This window comes from Ambystoma mexicanum, chromosome 9 (assembly GCF_040938575.1).
Source record: "Ambystoma mexicanum isolate Mex_15411 chromosome 9, UKY_AmexF1_1, whole genome shotgun sequence".
Classification (NCBI taxonomy): domain Eukaryota; kingdom Metazoa; phylum Chordata; class Amphibia; order Caudata; family Ambystomatidae; genus Ambystoma; species Ambystoma mexicanum.
Window position 1 is genome coordinate 349,726,049 of NC_090931.1, and position 26,767 is coordinate 349,752,815.

A 26,767-nucleotide genomic window follows, 5' to 3' on the forward strand; every position below is an offset into this window, starting at 1 on the left:
CGCCCATTTGTACAAACCATTTAAATCAGCATGAACTGTATCCTAAGGGAATCAGGAATACCTGTATTTATTGCCTTTCTTTTTTGGGACGACATACTAACATCACCTATGTCAGGAATTGTATAATTAGGTATCTATTTTAAATAATAAACTAGATTAAACTTTCAGCATCCAGCTAAAGAAACTACTGTGTAATATAGATACGGGAAGTACTACAGGCTGCACTAATATTTTGAATTCTGTTTTTGACACTTACATCTATAACTGTAGAATAGCCTCTGAATTACAACCGAGATCCATGTATGTAAGTAGACATTTTGAAGAGACTTGCAATGCAAGATGTTCTATTATTACCAAACAGATTTTGACTGTACTAAATAACTATGAATCTGAGCTTTTTGCTACTATACATCTCATCAACCACCCTATGTCCAAAGTTTCCTCTAGAGGCTTAACTATCTTGTTCCATATAGTATATATAAGTGGATACTCACATGGAAGCACCACAAATATGAGGGTTTCCACTAATTGCTGAGCAAATATATCCACTGGATCCAATATGTGAGAGGATGTGTAGCAGTTGTATGGAATGATATAAAAACGGTGCAATGCTACAGTGAAGGAAAGGGTAGTAACTTTTATCACATTAAATTAACTTTCTATGATCCATAAGTGTCTGAGGGTCTCTTAGGAACGGAATATCACTCCATTCTTTCAACAGACTCACGAATTCTGTGGTGAGCTATTGCGTTCACTTTAAGGATTACTACACCCACCCAGTGGTGCAACCAGGCAGGATGAGCTAATGATGAATTACTTAGTAGCATGACAACAGCTGGAATACAAATCTATGATGGAGGAATTCCCGATGATATTGGAAGAAGACTGTCAAGAGATTAAAAGTAACTAATTTGCATGCCCAGGCTTTCATCACACTAGGCTATCAACCAGCTGTATCACTGAGCCCGAGGCCAGCCAGAAACCCTCTTCCTATTGGTGCATCCAGACAATTAATCAGGACAAACAATATCTTAAATGATTCTATTGATCATACAATTATTTCTGTAACTAACTGGTTGACTGGTCAGGCTTGCCTGACAAATGATTCTACTTACATATCAGAAATTGCATCCAAATTAGCTGACCCCTAGTGGACCAACTTTATATCAAAATGTGATATAGTGGCTTTTCCAGAGACATGGCAGTCAACTCAGTTTGTATTCTTGATTTCAAAAGGTTGTTGTGCCTGACAACTGGCGAAAGGTGGTTTAATCACTTTAGTTTTTTCATGTTAAGGAGCATAATTGTCTTCCTCTATGCTGAACTCTAATACTCTGCAGGTTATAGAAGCTAGAACCCGGAAAAGTGACTGAGGATCCCTATTACATATTTATAACAGCTGATTGAAACTCACTTAACAGAATAATCTATGCTCCATTTAGATAACACTCTTGAGAAACCTAATTACGTCTCTTTGTCTTATCTAATTGGCAATACATTTATCATCTCAAGGGCGGTTACATGTGATTTTAACTAATAAAAAAAGAATGAAAGAAGGCCGAACAAAAAAGAATATTGAATTTTCTTTCTTTTTTTCTTTTAAATTGGGATTTTATCTAAAATGAAATTATTGCCTGCGTAAATAAGAGTGTTTACTACATCATGCCCATATTTTGGGGGATGGTTAGGCGCTGCCATCAGGGCTGTGTCCAGGTCGGCCATATAAAGATTGTATAGTAGTTGGTCCAGTACACATCCCTAGTTTAAACCCACATTTGTCTCAATAGACTGGGATAGACTAACGTCCTGCAATAGCGGAAATTGCCCCAATGTTTCAGAATGCATCTGTTTAATAAAATAGTGGAGCGATGAATGTATGCCCCACTTAGTCAATTCCTCCCACAGTTTTGAGCAAACGGCGGTGTCAAAATCTGAACTGAAGTCAACAAAGCAGACAGATAGCGTTGTGCTGAGATACCTATGGACATCGCAAATTAGATGTGTAAGGACCAAAGGGGGTTCATAGTGTCAAAGCCTTTTCTAAAACCAAAATGGTGCTTGCTTAGGAGATGTTTTGTGCCAGTCCATGTGACACGCATGTAAAAGACGTATAGTGGCAACGACTTTTCAGCTACAATCCAACATAATAATCTGTAGCCACACGGATCCGTCCTGAGACCCTGCTTGTAAACACCAGGAGTTTGGGATTTGGCCCATTTGACAATGTGCAGAAAAACTAGTTTTCAAAAGCACGGCCCACATAGTGGGCTCTTTCTTTAGCATGATATTGGATAGTTCATCAGGGTCAGTGGCCCTTGAGGGCCTAACTTTCTTAATTAGCTCCTCCAGATTTACCCTCCATCAAGCTAATCATAGGGCTTGACATACTTTCTGTTCCTGCTCAAAAACACATTTTTATACTACAGGCCCAATCCTCTTCGGCAATTGGGCTAACCTCTAAAGCCAATAGGGCTAACCTGTAAAGCCAATAGGGCTAACCTCTAAAGCAATTTGTTAACCTAGCTTTTTTCATACATACCATGACTTGTCTAACCTTGGCGTACACCATGGACTCAGTGATAACTTCTTATATTAAATATTGTTTAAAGTTGACTGCTGCTAAGGTTAATGCACTAACAAATTATACCTTGAAAAGAGGACACAAACATATAATGTTATGCCAGGATAATACAAATAAGTGATTTAATGTAGCCTTTGACCCACTTAATGTTCCTATTTAAGGCCCTTAATAAAGGAACATCATAAGGGAGAATTGAAACAATGCATTATGCTATAAAGACATACAGAAATGACTCGTGGGTTTTTTAAGCTGCAACTGGAATGCAAATAATTAACACTGAAAGACCTTATAAAGAACATCTTGCTAGAGCAAGAAAATGTTTGGAACAGAATGTGTTGGATTGACTAATGCAAACATGTGATTATCATGATCCTTGCACTTTTTGGAAGATAGTGTTTAATGATTTTAGTTCAAGAGGATCTGAGGACACAGTTCAGACCCATGTCCCAGCTGAAGATTAGTTCAACTATTATAGTAATGTTTATGCTGTATCTAAGGTTTAAATAACTGATTATGTTTTTGCACCTTGCTACCAGTCCCTAATCGACAAAATGAGTCCCTTCGAAATTGAAGACTTTACATTGAAAATGTCATGGAACACATCCCCTTTCCCCTCGATGATGTCCTTGTAGATGTATGTAAACATAACTGAGGTATCTGGGCATGAATGATGTCTAATGAATTCTGCTCCATATTAGATACAAGAGCGTAACCAGCTATGTGACTAATAAGGGCAAGAAATGAGAGTGGCGTAGGCCAATATCGACCAATGATATGTTTCTCAAGCTATGTGGGAAATTTGTACTAGTAAAATGGTTCCAGCAGTTGGAACAACAGAGCAATTCTTCCATCTCTCATTGATAATTGGGAAATATGTTCAGGCTAAAGACAGTGATTTGTACTTGGCATTCATGTATGTGCCCACTGCATTTGACACAGTGTGAAGATCAAAATGATGGGACATTTGACAAATTTGAAAATAAATGCAGATCTGCTAATTATGATTATGCAGCTCTTTACAAATACTGCAACCGTTGTTCTGTATAGTAACGCTGTTCATAGGACTGACATATTTGCAATATATTCAGGTGTTCACAAGGCTTGTGTCTTAGCACCTTTTTTGCATAATCCTTACAGTAACAGCCTTACAGATTTTCTAGCACCATTTAATATTGATTGACCTTATATAGGCCACAGGCATATGCCTTGTTTGGTCTATGCCAATGGCGTTGCTATCATTGGCAGGGTGCTAATTGTATTACAGAAACTGTTAAATGGGTACACTTCCATTTTGTCACAAAATAGGATTAAGGTAAATGCATCTAAACCTAATGTAATGTGCATAGTTGTTTATAAACTCAATCAAACGGCAAGAAGTAGAATGTTTAATAATCTTCCAATGGTAATTGGTCATGGCTAAAGAACATTCAAAGTGTGGCCAGAAGTAATTCTCAAATCGATTCTAGTATTAATGGTTGTTGGTGAACCTTGGTGGTATTGAGGCTATCCCTGTCCCACTAAAGTGTATAAAGCTAAATCATGTGGGTAAACATGGTATGTGGCAGGAGACTAGGCCACTATATCACCTGACTTTATACTGAATGTTGAAAGGGCATTTTTAAAACTACTGTTGTGTGAAAGGAAATCTAAAGCTACGGAATTACTGTATCTGGAAACTCTGCTTGTTCCTATGGATGCATCATTAACTGCGCCTCCTCATATGTTATGGTTTCATGTATGGTATAATGACAGAGTCAAGCAGACTCAAGTTGCTATTCAAAAGATTATCAATATGATGGTCTTAAAACTCATTTCGTCAAACACAATTTATTTTCATTAAATGTAAAGCACTGATATGATCACCGGAATGGTATAACAAAACACAAGAAGCATTTGCTGATACATGGAATAATGAATGGATTTGATTTGACACTGAAACCTAAAAATTCAGACAAAAGTGACTCTTAGTTCACATTCAATACATGAACCACACATTTACTTGATTGATACCTATTTTAACTTATATGGTAAAGGAAAGGGAATTGATTACTCACTTTTGTTTTAACCAATTGCCATTCCCCTCTGTACCTTCAACCTTTGGGTCATCTCAGTTTCGAAAATGAGAGTGCGAAGAAGAAACATTGAGAACCAGCTTGCACATCCTGCCGGTGCTCTCCTTGAAAAGGAGATCAATGAAACGATAGTTGTGCCTTATAGAAAAATCTTAATTTGATGAGCTACAGACAGGCATTCTATTTGTATATGGAAACTGTTGACCTTTATATGATGTGTAGTCTGGAACAATCTTTATTAAATAATTTAAAGTTAAGATAAAGTGTGATTGCTGTACATTTTAGCACTATATGATAGCAGATTATTTTCAATTTGTCACAATATGTATATATTATTGTTGTGTACAGTTTGATACATTTTATTACAATACACTTAGTTTTCTACTTGTACTACTAGTGATCAAGGTTTAACACACCTTATAGACGTGTTGTGCTGCTGTGAAACACGAACTGAAGCAGAAAAGAAAATGCTAACCCTTTTTCCCTTTAGAGAGTAAGGAGAATTTGGGGAATCTTTTTAAATTTTAAATAACTAGTCAATTCCAATGGAACCTTTTCCCACGAGATTGCAGCCTGTGCAAATTGATCTTTTTAATCTTTCATTTAATAACTGATAAATTTGAAGTTATTTAACATTATTAATCAGTATAATAATATCACAAAACCATACTAATGTTATGTAGAGAAATACAACAAATGATTGGATAAAACAATGAATAATATTTAGCACGTAATACGACTGCTAAATATGTATGTCTAGTTGTCCTTTGAAGGTGTCACTGAATGTTTAACTCGATTAGGCCATTCTATAGGGAGGCAGGCAAATCATTTGTATAGTTGCTTCCTTGGGGAACTGAGAATTATTCAGTGACAAACTGTATTTCAGCGAATGTTACAGTATTTAAATCGAAATTAGTGAGGCAGGACACTACTGACCTTTAATTAAAATACATATTCAAATCATGGCAAGTGAGAAAATATACACGCAAAAAATGCCGAAATATGACTTGTTAAATTCTAAACTGGTGTGTTTGCAAGCAACTATTCAAAGCAGTGGTTTACTCTAACAGTGTAGTTATACTATGCATTCCTGTCTCCCTCGAGTCATGTTAGAGTTACCCTATGAATAGCGTGTTGCTCTTTATTGGTATTGTTTAGTGGGTACCTCTTCGTATATTTCAATGCTGTGCTTTCCCTTGCACAGACGCTATTGCTTCAAAGTATATGTTAAATTATAATAAAATCAACAATAACATTGATGTCAGTTAAAGCAAATCTGATCTATTGGAATATTCTTGTCTATCTCATCTCATTGGGATTAAAATGGTTTATTTTACTGGCAAACGAGAATAATTTATGAAAATTGTAACCCCTGGCTGCACAGTTGAACATGTGCCTTTCTTTTGATCTAAACACACATTCTCCCAGCTAGGACCTTTCAAATCAGTTTCCGCCCATGTTGGGCTTTACTATTGGCAAGTAACTGTCTTTCCCAGAGGTCATATTAAATACAACTATTTATAAAGAAATATTTTGGGACCTCACCCAGAAAGTGTGATCAGGAGTTAAAGTGAGGAGTGTTATGCTGTCAGAGGCACAGACATACATGCATATGTTTCGTCAGGCCCTACCCTGGTCGACATCCATTCTCTCAGATCGACCCTCCGAGGTCCAACTTGGGTCATTCCTCTCTTCTATCTCTCTCTCTTTCTCTATATGCGGTGTTCCCCAGGGTCTAACCTCTCTCCAAAGCTCTTTAACCACTACCTAGCACCTCTGGCCTACCGCATCTCTATCTTCTGTTTTACCTTTCATATTTAATGCGGATGGCACCCAGCTCTCCTTCAGGCTCCCCTCAGCCTCTTATGCTCCTTCTCTCAAACCTGACTGTCTGTCCACAATTAAGGAATAGTGTACCTCAAACAATCTCTGTCTTAATGCCAGTAGGACTGAGATCCTCCACATTGGGACACTGGCTCCCTCCTTCACTCTCTCACTCTGGCCGCCCACCCTGGGCCCTCTACCTGCACCTTCCTGTGAGGCTAAGAACCTTGGTGTCATCTGTGACTCAACCCTCTCCTTCTCTCCTCACATCTGTGACGTCTCTAAGAAGTCACACTATCAGCTGCACCTTCCTTTTCTCACTTTTCCCCAGAAGCTCACTGTCTCCAGAGCCCTGGTCCTCTCTAGGCTGGACTACTGCAACAGCCTCTTTCTTAATCTGCCTGCCTCTACTCTTTGACCTTTACAACTAATCCAGAACAGGATTGCAAGACTTTTCCTTGACCTCAAGCCCAGAGACCTTCTCTCTCCAGCCCTGAAATCTCCCCATTGCCTCCCTGTGGCTGCAAGGATCAAGTTGAAGACCCTCTGTGTCGTCCACAAGGCTTTCTGGTGCCTGGGACCACACTACATCCAGCTTTCTCTTCCTAACCATCTAACTTCTCGAGCCCTCCGCTCATGCACCTCCAACTCTCTGAAGGTTAGACGCATCTCCATGCAGAGTGTGGGGGGTAGATCTCTGCCTCAGCTTGGACCTCCCTGCCTCTCTCAGACTTGAGCAGGACCACCTAATGTTCCGGAAGCAACTGAACACCTTCCTTTTCACTTCCGCTTTCTCTCTCCTGCTCCCTTGCTGATGTCCCTGTCTACTGCGCATACCGGTTACCTGGCCACTCACTGAGCATACGGGACCAGGCTCCTACACGAGCAGTGGCCCTTGCACTGGCTCCAAGCCTCCCAACCACTTAGGACTGTATCTGCAACCCTACAGTGCCGTGACTCTCTGCACATATGAGCCACCTTCCTGTCAGCACTTTGAGTTCCTTTGCACTCTCCTCTCCCTCTGGCACTTTTCCTCCTACCTCCCTACTTGCCACAAGGTCTAGTAAGATTGTTTTTTTTTCTACTCCTGTCTTCCCTTCCTTGTCTTGTTGTGCCTAGAAACACTTGTGTAAAGGAGCATTATAAATGACTTATTATATCATATGAATGTTTCTCTCCCATGGAGTCCATGCATTCTATGCAGCAAGCTATCACACAGTTTTATGGATTGTGCACTATCTTGCTGTACCTGCCAACACTACAACAATTCAACAATTTTCATTGTGGAGTGGAACAGTGGCAAACAAAATTACCTGACTCTGCTATGCACATATCCATGGCTATGGAGGTGTGTTAATAATTTCAGAAATGACTGCATGCAAGTGTGAGGACTTCCATTATCTTTACACATTTTGTTACTCCTCATGTAATCTGTGCAGAATGCATCAGACAGTCTTTGGAATGTTCTGGCTATTTCTAAACTGCTGTTAAGATAGCTCAGCGGGTTGAGCGCTCGCTGCTGTGATCTGAGCGTGAGCTGCAAGTCGCAGGTTTGAATCCCAGCAAGGCCAACTCAACCTTTCATCCTTCCAAGGTCATTAAATGAGTACCAATTTCGGTTGGGTGATATTGTATGTAAATATGCGCTTTGGATTAAGCGCTATATAAATAACTTGTCATTATATGCAATAATAGTAGGTTGATGTGACAACGAACTTGCCCACCTGCAAGAATGAAGCTCCAATTTGGCAAGTGACTTCGGAAGTCTGTAGTAGTGTTATTAAATAGGGAACCGAGTAACATTTTCACCATTCAAATGAATACGGAACAGTAGGTCAAACAATTCTAGCCTTGATAAAAACACTTCAAAAAAGCAATACAAATCCCATTTTTTCAAATTGTGTATACATTTTGCAATTACAGCTCATGTAATGAAAGGTTACAGTTCGAGATACATTTTAAAAATGCCAATTTCTAAGCTAAGGTGTTGTTTTGAACAATTCCATCATCTTAAAATTATAAATCTTGGGCCATAAAAAACCTTCAATTATTTAGAATAAGCAGCCACAAAAACGAGACTTTGCATTCTTCTTAAATTCTAAAATAAATACCATGAAACACCACATGGGTGGGGGGGGGGCACCCCACTTTCCACTAAAAACATCCATGGTGGTTTAGTGCACCCCCCCACACCCACCCAAAACAAGTTATAACTTTGTTTTACTTTTCCTTTTGTTTTGCCCCTTTCCTAGGGGAAGATGGGCACATTAATGTGCCAACCTGCCCCCACGGTGGGCAAAACGTACTGCCCCATGCACTGGTGGGCCATTCCAATGTTTTCTGGTGGCCCTCTCCCCCCCACCCCAAATGGATGGTGGGGCATCTCATGTACTCCTTCCTAGAGGCAGATTGCACTAATTGATTTGTTTGTTCCCTTCCCTGGGGGCAGATGATCACCCATCTGGCCCCATGGAATTGGCCCCATGCTTTGGGGCCGGGCTAGAGGGCTGCATGTAAGCAGCCCCTCCCACCCCCACTTCAGAAACAGATCCCTGGTGGTCTAGTGGGCATTGCTGGGCACGGATTTAGCCCTTTTTGCCCGATCCGCACCCCGCAATGCTTTATAAAAGGTATTGTTGGAAAGGGGAGAGTCTCCCATTTCCAAGGACACCTCCCTCGATCGTATTGGCATTACGCACGCTGACGTGAAACTGAAGGTAATCTAACCCCTGGGCCGTGAGGAGGAACCTCCTCCTCAAATAGCCCAGGGGTTGGATTACAGTTTTGTAAACGCAGTGCCAAAAAGGATGAGCTATCTCGTCCTTGGCACTGCATACGTAATGTCAAGTAAGAGATAGCTCATCCTTGGCACTAAAGAGGTTAAGGGGGTTATTAATGGTCCCTTCCATTCATTGTGTATAGGATTTGTATGTGGAGTTCAAGATTCTTGAGGTCTTATTCCATAGACAAACATGTTTTGACAGTTGAGTTATTAATTGCATCCAGTCTTCTTCAGGGCCACAAATTGATTAAATGTTATCCTTCAGGTTGTCTTGCATCCAAAGTAGGCATATCTGTAGGGTGAGACTCGAATCCCCAGAAGAGACAACCACTGATCCCTTCACCTGCGAGATGGTGAAACATTCCCCAAAGGTGGGAAGCACCCAACGCTGCACCAGCGTTCATTGATTAGAGGGCCGGGGCCAGAGCACTGGTGGCCGTCGCTGTGTTTGGCTCTGCTGCCCGCTCTCGGTTTACCAAGAAGAAGTCAAATCCTTGTTCAGGAATAAACTTCAGATGGGCCCAAGTCACACAGCTGCATTTGTTAAGTCTGCCGTGCAGGTGTTGATTTATCTCCAGCGAGTACCATTCCACCCATCAACGAACCTCACAGGCAGGTCACAGGCCCTTTCTGGGCAGTATCCCAGGTCTCGGCTGGATGCTGATGGACGTGAGCTGGAGGCAGATGGTCACATGCATCTATCTGTTATGTTATGTTATGTTATGTTATGTTATGTTATGTTATGTTATGTTATGTTACTCGGCATTTATATAGTGCCTTATGTATCATTGGTATGATCTCAAAGCGCTGCTAGGTTGAACGTCCTGGTGAACCGTAGTTCAAGTCAGTAGAGAGAGAGAGTCATAAGGTACGTAGGTTCACCGGATATGTGTGCAGCCGGTGTGGCAGTTGCATGATAGCTGCTTCTTAGCGGTAGGTGTGGTGGTGGGGAGGTCAGTTGTATGTGTTCATTCTGGAGGGTGGAAATCCAGGCTGATTTCTAGCTGTGTTAGGCCTGAGGAGGCGCTTAAGCTAGCAGTGTGTGCTCGGCTAGCAGTGTTTAATTAGGTTTGATGAGGAGTATGTGGCGGGTGTTAGTATGAGAACAAGTATACTGAATGTGTCATAGTATCGCCGTGTTCTAGTTGAATGGTGGTGTATAGGAGAGAGTAAGCATGGTAGTGTGATATGGTGGTTATCGGTAAAGCGCTTGAATCGGGCATTCCATCTGTACCATCTATTCTATCCATTTTATTTATCATGTCCGTTCACTCCATCCTCTCCATCCGTTTTTTCCACTTCGTCTGTTCATCCATTTAATCTACTAGTCCTTTCATCCATTCCATCCACTCAACCCTTCCTCCAAATGATCTACTCCATCCATTCCGTAGACCCAGTTCATCCTTCCCATCTGTTTAATGTGTTCTATCCATTTCATCCTCCCTATTCATTTGATCCGCTCTGTGTGTTCAACCCACTCCATCTGTTCCGTCCAACTCAATCCGTTCTATCAGCTCTATCCGTTCCATCCACTCTATCTGTTCCATCCACTCTATGTGTTCCATCCACTCCATCTGTTCCATCCACTCCATTTGTTCCATCTACTCCATCTGTTCCATCCACTCCATCTGTTCCATCCACTCCATTTGTTCAATCCTTTCCATCCACTCTATCTGTTCCATCCACTCCACCTGTTCCATCCACTCCATTTGTTTCATCAACTCCATCTGTTCCGCCTACCGTATCCATTTCGTCCACTGCATCCGTTCCATCCACTCGATTCGTTCCATCTATTCCATATGTTTCATATGTTCCAATCGTTAAATCTTCTCATCCTTTCCATCCGTTCAATCTGTTTGTTCGTCTCATCTGTTCAGTCTACTCATCCGTTCTATCCATTCCATCCCTACCATACACTCCGTCTGTTCCTTCCACTCTGTCCGTTCCATCCATTCTGTCTGTTCCATCCACTCCGTCCGTTCTTCCACTCCATCTGTTTTATCTACTCATCTGTTCCATCCACTCCATGCGTTCCATCCACTCTACTTGATTCATCCATTTCATCCGTTTTATCTACTGCATCTGTTCCATCCACTCATCCGTTTCATCCTTTCAATCCACTTCACCCGTTCTATCCATTTCATCCGTTCTATCCACTTAATCCAATTCTTAAATTCTCATCTGCTCCATCTGTTCCAACTTCCATTTGTTCCATCTATTCCTTTTGTTCCATCTATTCCATACGTTTCATATGTTCCATTCGTTAAATCTACTCATCCTTTCCATCTGTTCAATCTATTTGTTTGTCTCATCCGTTCAGTCTACTCATCCGTTCTATCCGTTCCATCCCTACCATCTACTCCGTCTGTTCCTTCCACCCGTCCGTTCCATCCACTCCGTTTATTCCATCCATTCTGTCCGTTCCATCCACTCCGTCCGTTCTTCCACTCCATCCGTTCCATCCGTTCCATCTAGTCCATCTGTTCTATCCACTCATCTGTTCCATTCACTCCATCAGTTCCATCCACTCTACGTGATTCATCCATTCCATCCGTTTTGTCTACTGCATCGGTTCCATCCACTCATCCGTTTCATCCTTTCAATCCGCTTCATCCGTTCTATCCATTTCATCCGTTCTATCCACTTAATCCAATTCTTCAATTCCAATCTGCTCCATCTGTTCCAACTTCCATTTGTTCCATCTATTCCTTTTGTTCCATCTATACCATCCGTTCCATTCATTCCAGCCAGTATGTCCACTATGTTCCATCTATTTCGTCTGCTTCATTCGCTACGTCAGTTCCATCCGTTCCGGCCGGTGTATCCACTCCAGCTAGCACTCCAATTCCATCCACTTCAGCCGGTATGTCCACTCCGTTCCATCTGTTTAATTTTCTCCATCCACTCCATCCGTTCATTCTGACCAGTAGACTCATTCCAACCAGCTTTCTGTTCTATCCGTTTTATCCGTTTCATTCACTCAATACATTCCATTCACTCAATCCGTTCCATCTGCTCTATCCATTCCATCCATTCCATCCGTTCTATCTGCTCCATCCATTTCATCCACTCCATCTGTTCCATCTACTCCCTCTGCTGAATTCATTCACCCTATTTATCCATTTAATTCCACTTTATCCATCCAATCCATTCTTTCCAGGCATTCAATCTACTTTTCCGTTTCGTCTACTTCATCCGTTCTTTATATTTCATCCATTCTTTATATTCCATCCGTTCCTTATATTTCATCTGTTTCTTATATTTTATCTGTTTGTTACATATCATCTGTTGCTTACATTTCATCTGTTCAGGATACTTCTTCTATTCCCCCCTCTTCTTCCATCACCTCCAGTTCTTCCGTTCCATCCAATTCTTCCGTTCCATCCAATTCTTCTGTTCCAACCACTTATTCCGTTCCATTCACTTCTTCCGTTACATCTACTTCTTCCGTTCCATCCACTTTCTCCGTTCCATTCACTTCATCTGTTCCATCCACTTCATCTGTTTCATCCTCTTCATCCGTTTCAACAACTTCATCCGTTTCATTCACTTCATCCATTTCATCCTCTTCATTCGTTCTACTCAGTTTATCCGTTTTATTTACATTGGACATTCTAGTTTTCTGTTTGTTCAATCGGGTCTCTAAGCTGGATTATTTTTGTTCAACAACCTTGAGATTCTGTTTATTGTGGTTGTTTATACTGTTTGTGCTAAGAGTACATTTTTAAGGGAACAGCCACGTTTACAGTAGTTTGCAGAAAGACATGAGGTCTTCGGTGAGTCGAATGTGGGGTGGAAGTGAGTTCCACAGAGTGGGTGCCAAGGCAGAGAGTGCTGATCCACCTAACCTGACTGAGTTGGTGTTAGGTATCACTAGGAGACGGACAGAGCTTGATCTTAGATTGTGTGGTGGATGGTAGGGTTTTAGCTTGTTCTGAAGGTTTTGAGGTCCAGTTTTATGCATTGCTCGGTGAGAGATGCATAAAGTTTTGAAGGTCAAACTTCGTCCTACCAGGCGCTTGTGGAGACTTTTGAGAGCCGGGGAGGTGTGATCTCTTGGGCCAAGTGCTAGTAGCAGTTTGGCTGCAGCATTTCGTGCTCTTTGTAGTTTAATCAGGTGGTATGTTTGGACTCCTAGATAGAGGGGGTTAGTATAGTCCAGTCTTGACATTACAATTGATTGGACAGCGGCGAGTCTGTTGGGAAAAGAGAGGCATGGAAAAATGCACCTACGGATTTTGAGGTGGTAGTGGCAGGACTTAGAAACGCTGTTGACTTGGTGCGAGAGTGTTAGGTCAGAGTCGAGAGTGCATCCAAGGTTTTATACTGATGTTGAGGTTGTCGGGGATTGCCCATGGATGATGGCCAGGGTAGAGGGTGTGGAAGAAGTTCGGTGTTGCCACACACCATAATTTCAGTTTTGGTGGGGTTTAAAAGGAGGTGGTTTGTGGTCATCCAGTGATCAATGTCAAGAAGGCAGGCAGCAAGGTCGAGTTGGCAGCTTGGTTTTGATTTAAGGAGTTTTAGTATTAGTTGGGTGTCGTTGGCATAGTTATAGCACAGGATATTGTGCGAGCGGATTATTCGTGGGAGTGTGGACATATAGAGGTTGAACAGGAGGGCTGATAGGTATGCTCCTTGTGGAACTCCGGTATTGACTGGTCGGGCGGCGGAAGCAAAGGAGGAGAGGAGGGTTATTTGGTTCCTATTGTTGAGGAAGGATGCTCACTGAGAGCATTTCCATGGATTCCTAGGGAGTGGAGGCGGTCGAGGAGGATTGAGTGGTTGATTTTGTCAAAGGTGGCAGATAGGTCAAGAAGGATTAGTGCAGCACATTCTGCAGTGTCTGCAGTGTTTTTAAGGTCATCCCAGATTGAGGTTAGGGTGGTTTTGGTTCCGTGACGGGGTCTGAAACCTGATTGAGTGGGGTCTAGGAGATTGTTGGCTTCGACAAAGGCATTTAGTTGGGAGTAAGCGGTTCAATCAATGAGTTTAGCAAGGAACCTGGTGTTTGAGATGGGGCAGTTGTTTTTGGGGTCGAGAGGGTCGAGGGAAGTTTTTTTTTAGAAGAGGCTTGACATGAGCAGTTTTGAACGCATTGGGAAAAATTCCTGAGGCGAGGGAGTCATTTATTATGGTTCTCACGTATTCTCTTGCGCAGGTAGATGCAAATATTTCTTTGAGGGTTGAGGCTGGGCATGGGTCTAGCAGGGAGCCGGATGGTTTCCGGGTGGAGAGAAGTTTGAGAAATTGGTCAGTTGTTATTGGTGTGAACGAGTCGAAAGTCGGGTGGGTTGCAGGTGCCGGCAGTGGGTTGGCCGGTAGGATGGGTGGATTATGTGGTGGGTGCAAGAGGGTCAGTTTGTTGATTAGCGAGTTTGTTCTTTCGAGAGCAGTGGTGTAGAAGTGGAGAGAGAGTGAGTCACAGAGTGGCTGAGACGGGGTTGATTGGGTGGTGGTACATGATGGTTTGGTGAACCCAAAGATGATTTTGTGAAGTTATTTGCTGGGGTTTTCACAGTTGAGGATTCAAGAGTTGCAATGGGCTTTTTTTGCATTCCGGATTTCGGCATTGTAGTGGTGATGGTGCCGGGCCAAGGTGGATCTGCTCAGGGCAGTTTTATCTTTACGCCATTTGCGCTCGAGAGATTGATATAGTTGTTTTGCAGTCTTCAGTTCTGGTGTGAACCATCTTGGAAAAGGGCCATTGCGAGCGGGTGATTGGCAGGTGGAGGTGAGAGGGATTAAGGAGGTATTGAGCCATGAGTCAAAGGCGTCAGTGCTTAAGTGTTCATTGTGTGGGGAGGTAGGGGAAGGAGACCGAAGGAGCGCGTCGGCTAGGTCAGGAAGGATTTTTAGTTTCTTCCAGCATTTGCGTATATTTGGAGGTTCTGGTTCGGGTACGGCGTGGGGGGCGGCTGAGCGAATGTTGAAAGGGACGATGAAATGATCGGACCAGATGATAGGGGTGGGCGGTTCAGATGTATCTGGTCATGGGAGATGAAGATGGCATCAAGGGTGTGTTCTTTATAGTGAGTTGGGCCATTTGTGTGGAGGCGTAGGTTGATCGCATCTAGGCAGTCGAACAGAGAGTGGGTCATAGGGTTGGTGGGGATGTCAAGCCAGATGTTGAAGTCTCCTAGAAGAGTGAGGTTGGGATGGTTTAATTGGATGGTGGCTATCGAATCGCAGAGGTTACTTGAGAATTATCTGTGGTAGCCAGGAGGTCTGTAGATGATTAGGAAGCTGTGGGAGAACGTTGGGGGGAGGGATAGTCTGACGAGAAGTGATTCGCAGGAGGAGATGGTTGGCTGACCATCGATGATTGAGGCGGAGAAGTGTGACTTGAAGGCGATCGCTACTCCTCCTCCTCTAGAGGGTCGTTTGAGTGGGATGAGGAAGTAGTCTGGGGGGAAGGCTTCATTGATGATAGGGGTAAAGTCATTGGAGAGCCAGGTTTCAGTGATAAAGACTAGGTCTGGTTTGTCTGAGGTGAGGAGGTCAAAGATGCTGTGGCTATTTCTCGCTACAGATCGGGCATTAAAAAGGAAGCATCTTACTTCGGTACAGGAGGAAGATGTGAAGGTTGCAGGGGTGGAGGTTGGGAGGAGAGGGGGAGTGGGTAGGAGTGGTGGGGGGGAGGTGGGTGGAGGGGGGTGAGGGGAGAGAGTGGAAACTGAGGGGTGAAAGAGGGGTTATGGTCGATGGTCAGTGGGAAGAGTAGGCGGGTGGTCGAGGTGGTGGGTGGGGTTGGACGGGTGTGTGAGGTTGGTTGGATTTGGGTCAAGGAACTCGAAGGTGGGGTGTATGGGGTTACGAGTTCCAGTTGTGATTGGTGAGACATCAAGGGAGAGGGGTTTAGGCAGGGTGAGGAAGGGGAGGAGGGTGGTGATGATCGAGATTGGGAGATTGAGATGGTGGATCAAGACAGGAGTGGCGAGGAGTAATGAGTGATTGAGGGAGACCAGCTACGTTTTCTTTTCATGGTTTTTGTTGCGGTTGGTGTGTGAGAGAGGGTAGGGGGGTCGGAGGGTGAAGAGGATGCGCTACTGTTCTTGCCAGGGAAAGACATGCAGTTGTTAGAGAGGGGAAGGAGTGGGGTCGGAGGAGGATGTTTGGGGGAGTTGATGAGAAAAAGGGGGGGGGTGTAGTGGCGGGGCTGGGTGTGCATAGGAGGCTGGCAGTGCCATTAGTAGGAGGGCACGGGGGTGCTGGATGATGATAGTGGGCAGGTGGGTGGAGGGGATGGGAGAAACAGGGGCCTTAGGATGGTCGGCTCCCCATTGGGCTCCTCTGGCTTGGTGTTTGGATAGGGGTCAGGTTGGGGGCGTGGTAAGGGTGGGCTGGATTGGGATGGGATGATTCTTCTGGCTTGGGGGTTGGACAGCGAGTGGGCCGAGAATGTGGTGGCGGGTGGGCTGGTTTTGGATGGGTTGGTTCTTCTGTCTTGGGAGTTGGATAGGGAGTGGGCTGAGGATGAGGTGGAGGGTGGGATGGTTTGGGGACGGGGAAGGGAAGTAGGGCAAGGGGGGAGGCAGGCAGGCGCGAGTGGGTCTCTTTCTGCGGACCTTGGCGGGCTGGGTGGACTCATAGCGTGGCTAAGGTTAACTATACTACAGTTGGCATAGGATGATTTTGTTCACACTTACCAAGTTCAACTATACCACAGGATGTTATTTTCACACTTTCTAAGTTTACCTATACCACAGTTAGGGACACTTTCCAAGTTTAACTGAACCACAGGAAGATATTATTCACATTTTCTAAGTTTTTCCTAGAAAAGTTTACCTATACCACAGTTAGGGACACTTTCTGATTCGGCTGTAACACAGGATGATGTTATTCACACTTTCTAAGTTCAATTATACTACAGGGAAATATTAGTCTCACTTTCTAACTTCAACTATACCACAGGGTGAGATTATTCACACTTTCTAAATTCAACTATACCACAGGGTGAAATTATTCACAACGTCTAAATTCAACTATACCATAGGGTGAGATTGTTCACAGTTTCCAAGTTCAACTATACCACAGGATAATATTAATCACACTTTCTAAGTTCAGTTATGCCACAGTTATGGACACTTTCTAATTCAACTAAACCACAGGATGATATTATTCGCACATTCTAAGTTCAATTATAATACAGGAAGATATTATTCACACTTTCAAAGTTCAACTATACCACATGATGATATTATTCACACATTCTAAGTTCAACTATACTACAGGATGATATTATTCAGACCACCTAACTATACCACCGTGTGATATTATTCACACTTTCCACAGTTATGCTTTTAGGCATACTTTCTAAATTCAGCTTTGGCACAGTGAGGCTAGTTGGGCACACCTTGTAAAATCAACTATACCCAGTTACGCTATTAGGCACACTTTCTAAATTCAATTAAACTGCAGTGAGGTTAGTTAGGAACACTTTCTAAGTTCAACTTTGGCACATTGAGGTTACTTAGGCACACTATCTAAATTCAACTTTGGCACAGTGAGGTTACTTAGGCAAACTTTCTAATTCAACTAAACCCCAGTTACGCCATAAGGCACACTTTCTAAGTTTAAGTTTGGGACAGTGAGGTTACATAGGCAAACGTTCTAATTCGACTAAACCCCAGTTACGCTATTCGGCACACTTTCTAATTCAACTAAACCCCAGTTACGCTATTGGGCACAGCATTCTAAATTCAACTTTGGCACAGTGAGGTTATTTAGGCAAACTTTCTAATCCAACTAAGCCACAGTTACGCTATTAGGCACGCTTTCTATTTCAACTAAATTACATTTACGCTATTAGGCACACTTTCTAATTCAACTAAACCAAAGTTTTGCTATTAGACACACATTCTAAATTCAACTTTGGCAAAGTGAGGTTATTTGGGCAAACTTTCTTATTCAACTAAACCACAGTTACGCTATTAGGCACGCTTTCTGAATTCAACTAAACCCCAGTTACACTTTTAGGCACAGCATTCTAAATTCAAATTTGGCACAGCAAGATTATTTAGGCAAACTTTCTAATTCAACTAAACCACAGTTACGCTATTAGGCAAACTTTTTAATCCAACCAAATCACAGTTACGCTATTAGGCACACTTTCTAATTCAGATAAATCACAAATATGCTATTAGGCAAACTTTCTAATTCAACTAAACCAAAGTTACGCTATTAGGCACACATTCTAAATTCAACGTTGACACAGTGAGGTTATTTAGGCAAACTTTCTAATTCAACTAAACCACAGTTACGCTATTAGGCATGCTTTCTGAATTCAGCTAAACGCCAGTTACGCTATTAGGCACACTTTCTAATTCAACAAAATCACAATTATGCTATTAGGCACATTTTCTAATTCAACTAAACCACAGTTACGCTATTAGGCACACTTTCTAATCCAACTGAATCACAGTTAGGCCATTAGGCACACTTTCTAATTCAGCTAAATCACGGTTATGCTATTAAGCAAACTTTCTAATTCAACTAAACCACAGTTACGCTATTAGGCACACTTTCAATTCAACTAAATCACAGTTAGGCTATTAGACACACTTTGTAATTGAACTAAACCCCAGTTACGCTATTAGACACAGCATTGTAAATTCAACTTTGGCACAGTGAGGCTATTTAGGCAGACCTTCTAATTCAACTAAATCACAGTTACGCTATTAGGCACACTTTCTAATTCAACTAAATCACAGTTACGCTATTAGGCACACTTACTAATTCAACTTAATCACAGTTACGCTATTAGGCAAACTTTCTAATTCAACTAAACCACAGTTACGCTATTAGGCACACGTTCTAAATTCAACTTTGGCACAGTGAGGTTATTGAGGCAAACTTTCTAATTCAACTAAACCACAGTTACGCTATTAGGCACACTTTCTGAATTCAAGTAAACCCCAGTTACGCCATTAGGCACAGCATTCTAAATTCAACTTTGGCACAGTGAGATTATTTAGGCAAACTTTATAATTCAACTAAACCACAGTTACGCTATTAGGCACACTTTCTAATCCAACTAAATCACAGTTACACATTTAGGCACACTTTCTAATTCAACTAAACCACAGTTACGCTATTAGGCACAATTTCTAATCCAACTAAATCACAGTTACGCTATTAGGCACGCTTTCTATTTCAACTAAATTACATTTACGCTATTAGGCACACTTTCTAATTCAACTTAATCACAGTTACGCTATTAGGGAAACTTTCTAATTCAACTAAACCACAGTTACGCTATTAGACACACATTCTAAATTCAACTTTGGCAAAGTGAGGTTATTTAGGCAAACTTTATTATTCAACTAAACCACAGTTACGCTATTAGGCACGCTTTCTGAATTCAACTAAACCCCAGTAACACTATTAGGCACAGCATTCTAAATTCAAATTTGGCACAGCAAGATTATTTAGGCAAACTTTCTAATTCAACTAAACCCCAGTTACGCTATTAGGCAAACTTTTTAATCCAACCAAATCACAGTTACGCTATTAGGCACACTTTCTAATGCAGATAAATCACAAATATGCTATTAGGCAAACTTTCTAATTCAACTAAACCACAGTTACGCTATTAGGCACACATTCTAAATTCAACTTTGACACAGTGAGGTTATTTAGGCAAACTTTCTAATTCAACTAAACCATAGTTACGCTATTAGGCATGCTTTCTGAATTCAGCTAAACACCAGTTACGCTATTAGGCACACTTTTTAATTCAACAAAATCACAATTATGCTATTAGGCACATTTTCTAATTCAACAAAACCACAGTTACGCTATTAGGCACACTTTCTAATTCAGCTAAATCACGGTTATGCTATTAAGCAAACTTTCTAATTCAACTAAACCACAGTTACGCTATTAGGCACACTTTCTGAATTCAACTAAACCCCAGTTACGCTATTAGGCACACTTTCTAATCCAACTAAACCACAGTCATGCTATTAGGCACGCTTTCTGAATTCAACAAAACCCCAGTTACGCTATTAGGCACGGGATTTCACGGTGTGAACAGGCAAGAAAGAGGGCCAGGGGCACTAAATAGACAAAAGCAGGTCCCAATACGTGGGTTAGAAGCTGACACTCACCGGGCTGGAGGGAATTCCAAATGGAGGCCTTGGTGCAGCAACGGGGGCTAGACTTTCCACAACATGGTCAATGGGCAAATCAGAGCACGGTGGGCGGGATGGGAGGCGGGAGGAGGACAGCTAGGAAGCAAGGGTTGTGGGAGGGGATTTCAAGGTGCGAACAGGCAAGAAAAGGGGACAGGGGCACTAAATAGACAAAAGCAGGTCCCAATACGTGGGCTAGCAGCTGACACACCCCCACAACACCCCGTTTTCTTTAAAAAAAAATGTTTTTAACTTTATTAAATAAAAAAAAGAAACATAAAAAAATGCATTCGAAAAAAATTGTTTTTCGATCCTTTTGACTCAAACTTTTTGTCATTCGATCCTTTGTATTCGATCAAATGACTGGACACCCACTTGCAGCAATCTCTCATCCAACATGTAACCTAAGGTCAACACTTGGGGGAAGACTTTTGGATTTAACGAGCTTGACCTCATTATTTCGGTAGCTAATTTATCATTTCATGGCAATACTAAGTATTTAGCATCCTCAACATGCCAACGCCAGGCTCCACATTATCTTGTGGTTTTGGGTTGTTACATTTTAGAGCACTGCATATATTTCGGGAAACAAACATATATCGTTTTTGCTGACAGATTTCCTTTTTTTAATTGATTGGGTATCATGCCCAAACCACCATTGGCATGATCCACATCTACAGTCTTTTCTCATCACTCTAAAGACAACAGTGGAAAAAGGAGCACTAGAAGTGGTTTAAGGAAAAGGTGGAATTAATGAATGGTTCCTCCTGTCCATCCTATTCTAAAGTAATGAGCCCTGCACCTGGCATTTATATTCAGTGGAGACAAACACGATGACTTGCCAGAATCAACTATTCCTAGTCACTGAGTATGAACATTTACAATCACTTCCTGGAAGTGCTAATTGACGTTGTTCACAGGAAATAGCTTCCTTTAACATGTTGCTCTAATCAACACATGTGTTCATTCCTAGTGGTTTATTTCAATTGTTAACATTTGTACATACTAATTTCCTTCATTGAAAATACATTTATCCATTTTTTTTAATTATTTTGACAATCACTCCGAACCAATCGCGTTTGTAAATATTTTCTTTTACATCTAATGCCATATACATCATTCTGCAAGGATGTTGGGGACTGGGCATGCACACAGACACCCCTGTGTACAGAGATCATTACCCTGTGATCCAGCTTCTCCCCCAGACCCTCCTCTTCTAAACTTCTGGTTTGTCTCTTTTTGGAAAGGAGAAGTAGGTGGCGTCTGGGGGCAATGAAGTGATAGATTTTGAAGCGATTGTATCCTCACATCCAAATCCTGAGGCTATCTGAAAGAGTATATTGTTCACAGTTATAAACACTTTAATGTCACGGTGCGTGTTGTGAAAAATTAAATGAGTGCCAAGCCCAGTTTGCATTATGCACTTAGTAATTCCAGCATTCAATACTTTTACCAGAGTCATATTTGCAAATATATAGATTTGTGGTCATTCTTATATTGCCAAAATGTTATTCAATGTCATGCAAAGTAGCCAGTTCCTCTCACTGGTGCTATTTATCCTTTGACAGTGTCTCATACAGATATTTCAGGAGTCTATAATAGGAAGGTACCAGTCTGACCATCATGGAATGATATCCTAATTTTAGATAATTATGCGAAGGTTATTCTAGGCTTTGTCTCCTTATGGGAACAATATATACTAGAAGTGATCATTAAAAATTAAAACACTAACGATTTAAAAACCTACAGTTCAAACTTGTTAACAAGTTAATGCAATGAAATAATTTCCTTTTTTAAATATGAGAAAACACAACATTGTATCTCCCAAAGTATCCTTCCTTTTTGAAAAATGGCAACACTTGTATTAAAAGCAATGTTCTGTTTCTTCTGAGCACCAAGGCAATGTGTAATTCTTCCTGATGGCCACTGATTAGCCCTTCTGAATGTTTTGACAGTATGCATATGTGCTAATGAATACAAATATTTTTTAAAATACATTAAAAAAAACACCAAATGAAGTTTTAGTCCCTTGAGCCTGGTCCTTCGTTTCTTTACAAGGTCAGAGAGAATCCCAGCACCAGAGCATATCCGGCCCTTACAATTCTGTCCCCCCTCGTATAGGCCATGCACCCGCAGTCTGGTGGCGAGATTCAAGCATGACACGCACAGTGGCAATGCATATCTCCAGCTGCCAGGCCGGTCCCCACCTCTGTGCATGACTCCAGTGTAATGCTACCTTTATATGATACAGCACCCCCTCCTTTAAAGAGAGAGAGAGAGAGAGAAAGAGAGAGAGAGAGAGAGAGAGAGAGAGAGAGAGAGAGAGAAAGAGAGAGAAAGAGAGAGAGAGAGAGAGAGAGAGAGAGAGGTATCATGAAACGTGCCATGTCCCACCATAAGGTTATTGTGCTGGCAATTAAATCCATCAGGCATTTACTTTGCCGGTAATCATGCATCCATCGGACACTTATTGTTCCAGTTATAATCTTCCAGATCAAGTTGTTCTTGTTATAGTAATGAGGTACTCATCAGCCAGTTAATGTACGTTGAGTCATACCTGCCAGTCACTAACTTTGCCAGTTGTCATGGAATCCTGCAGCTTGGTTCTGTGCCAGTAAAAGGTCCCCCTCAACAGTTATTGTGGTAGAAATTGGGCCACATTTGACACTTGTGGCGATAACCTCTTTCCCACCAGACAGTCTGTGTGACTTTAAACCGTTTCTCTTCAAACTCTTATTGTACCAAACACTTGGTATCAGACGAATCATTACACAGTCGCATGACCCCCCCTCCCCCGCTTTAAGGTGTAATCATGTCCCCACCAAGCAGTTGTGGTGCTAATGATCTGTCCCCCATCAGACGTGTTCTATGTCTGTTATCATGTTTCAGCACTGGTCATTCTTCAAGATCCTTCTCTTGGACTTTAAATCTCTCCATTGGGTCCTTATCTGCCCACTCATCAAATATTTATCCATGTATGTCCCCTAACTTGACACTGCAATCAGAACCCTCGTTAATCTCCCTGCAGCCTGCTCACCTCCCATTACAGTTCCTCTCCATTCTGGCTTGCTTCCATTGGAATTCTTTCTCCCTAGAAGACTTCTATCTACTGATCCGGCCAGAAATCATAAGACCTCTACAGCTGGTATAGTTATATACCTGGCACACCATGCTTAATCTAGCACTCACTCTCTCTCCCTTACTCTCTCCCTTACGCTCTCCCTCTGTCTGTCTCTCTATCTCTCTCTGTCTCTATGTTTCTCTCTCTCGCTCCTCCCCTCTCTCTCTCCCCCCTCTCTCTCACCCTCTCTCTCTAACTCTCTCTCTTACTCTCTCTCTCTCCCTCTGTCTCTCTATCTCTCTCTGTCTCTATGTTTCTCTCTCGCTCTCTCCCCCCTCTCTCGCTCTCTCTCTTTCTCTCTCTCTCTCTCTCTCTCTCTTACTCTCTCCCTCTGTCTCTCTATCTCTCTCTGTCTCCATTTTTCTCTCTCTCGCTCTGTCCCCCCCCCTCTCTCTCTCTCGCTCTCTCTCACCTCTCTCTCTCTCTCTCTCTCTCTCTCTCTCTCTCTCTATCTCTCTCTCTCTTACTCTCTCCCTCTGTCTCTCTAACTCTCTCTGTCTCTCTCTCTCTTTCTCTCTCACCATATGTCTTTTTGTATGAGAGTCGTGGAATCAGGTGTGCCTTTAAGAGAGCCACCCTAGATGTTGCTGATAGTTGTGCGATCAGAAGAAAACAGAGGTTTTGTGTTTCAATCACAAGAGGCATGTTGCATTTGTTTTAAGAGCAAAACACCTTATCAAAACCTAGAATAACCATAGAAATGATTTTCTGATAGAAAGGTTCTATGAGAATTGCTTATGGACCCATCAAATAACTAAAGCAGCTGTACCACAGTGGCGGGATAAGAAAATTCAATGCAGCATACTGGGGGTGGTGGGGTATAACACCTGCACTTCACTAGTCTTGATTGCAGAGATATTGGGGCACACAAACACCCACACATTGACAAAAATCAATTGCTTAAGCAACTACTTATACAGCCAATATGTGCTCCCTCAGCAACCCCGGAAATGAAAGACAACTGTTGCCCATTATTAGATTTTATAAGACTAGAACATTTGCGCTATCGGGCGGGAATATGGTCTTCTAAATTTACAGGTTTGGTAGCCCATTTAATGTCCCCGGAGGGTACTTAATCGCTCCCATGGAGCAAGCACGTTTGGCTTGAGCTATTAAAGCAGAATTTTTGGTAATCTATGGGAGCTACCAGAGGGAATGACAGGGGCGGCAAAAGAATTGATCAAAAACGCCAGCGCTGAGAAATTGAGATATCAGATGGTAGAAGATTGTCAAGTATTAATAACAGGTAAACTAAATCTAATAACTAAGACCACATACGACTTCGAAATAGACCTCGATATCATAAGCCCACGCTATGTGTGAGCACTTTATATTCAATTTTGGAGCAACACACTAAAACTGATAACTTTCACAAAGAACTGGCACAATACTACTAGTTTAATGTGCAGGCTTTGTGGGGTGTCGGAAGTGCCAACCACCCACTTTTTATTACTCTGACCATGGTATAGAGACTTGAGGCAGATGTGTGTCTGCCGTTATTTAGACTTGAGAACATACTGCAGGCGCACCTGGCAATTTCGTACTGTAAATGCACAGTTTACCTAAACAGAGTCTTTTTGTTGCTAAGTTTGTGCATCGAGCATGGCTAAGAAGGACTAGGCTAGCAAGACTAATGTTGTAAAATGGTCTGGATCTATAATGCCAACAGTAGGATCCAATTGTGTCATGTGAAGGCGTGGATTTTGCTTAACCTGCTCCTCTTACTCACGTTGGGTTTTGGGTTTCAGCTCCCCCATTTCTTTAACTTGTTCTTACATTCTGGTCCCCCTGGATGTACAATTAGAAGTAGGCCTAAACGTCAGCCATGTTTTAACTGATCCCTTTTGCTCACGTTTAGAATCTTGTAGCTGCTACTATGGCACCCAGAATGGAATGGTCCTAGGATGCTGTGCACCAGCACTGGCACTTCTCAGTTTTCTTTTATTGTGATGTTTATGTCTAGTATGTATTTTAGAGTTGTTTTTATGTTTTGTATTCTGATGGTTGATGTATAATGAAATATTTTCTGCGTATAATGTTTTATGAAATTGTTTGAGATGTGCTTTGATGGCTTAATGCCGAATAACGTATAACAAAAGAGGATAGAAGGTTGTGATTCCCAGGTGGACAGACTGGTACTCTCCGATTTGCATAATATCAAAGAGCATTGTGGGAACATAATACTGGCCAGAGATCTATGTCTTTGACAAATATGTCAATGATAAAAGGATTCTATGACTGAATAACTAAGGACATAATACACACTGGGCTCAGTGGTCATTTCATTTTTCACAATACTCAACCTAACATTGCAATGCATATCATATTCACTCATATATACAAATGCGGTGTTCGTTCCCCGTCAGATAGCGTGCTAGTTATCATACCCCAGCCCGCTAGTGTGCCAGTGATTATACCCTGCATGAACTGAAGACAGCCGTCTGAAAGCTATGCAAGTTTTTCTCAATGATTAAATGTGTTGTTTATTGCATTTTAATGCTCATGACACCCTTATGCATTCTCTCGTATGCTGCCTTTGATCTGATCATAGACCCCCTGTGAAAGCAAGGTGCTCATGTTCTCTCTTCTTTCCTTGCAGTGTGACAGCGACAGTGATCGAGAAGATAAGGTAGGAAACCACGTGCAAACTGCTAAGGTGCTCCCCGAAGCCCTGAGTGTGGCTGCACCACTGCGGTGCACGCATCGCTCACGCACGCTATCACTGTGCATCGTTGTCGTTTATTCCCCTGCACTCAAAGCTCATAGTTCAAAGTGGTGTAAAGCATTGGGCCTTTAACACATCTGTGCGCACATCGTCTCGTTATTGCGTCCTTTTATAGCTGCTGCTAGAATATGAGATTTCTGGGCATTGTACATGCATGCATTAAAATAATGGTGAAAGGAAACATAAACCGCGCCACCATCACCTTTTTTTCTAATGAATGACATATTTGCTATAGAAACAGTAGGAAAACACATTGCAATATTAACATGACACCAAAAGGAAAATATGTATACGATGGTAATGCTCATATATGTCTTTGAAATTAATCTGTGTTTTGAGAAACAGGAAAACATATTTTCTATTATTATTATTATTATTGTTGTTATTATTATTATTATTATTATTATTATTATTATTATTATGTTGTTTATTGAGTGCTGACCTAGCTTTAGGAAGCCATGGACCGTTTCACAATCATAGGGGGAAGAACATGATTAGGAAGCATAGAAACAAGGGAGTGCGCATCT

The 26,767-nt window shown here is 42.0% G+C and overlaps 1 protein-coding gene across 1 annotated transcript in view; it reads left to right on the forward strand.

Moving 5' to 3' along the window:
- Positions 1 to 26,312, forward strand: part of LOC138487326 (autism susceptibility gene 2 protein-like) — a 2,615,289-nt gene extending 2,588,977 nt beyond the window's left edge. The window contains exon 5 of the mRNA XM_069613925.1: positions 26,115 to 26,312. Within this exon, the coding sequence (XP_069470026.1) occupies positions 26,115 to 26,312 (198 nt within the window). The remainder of the gene's footprint in view (positions 1 to 26,114) is intronic.
- Positions 26,313 to 26,767: the final 455 nt, after the last annotated feature.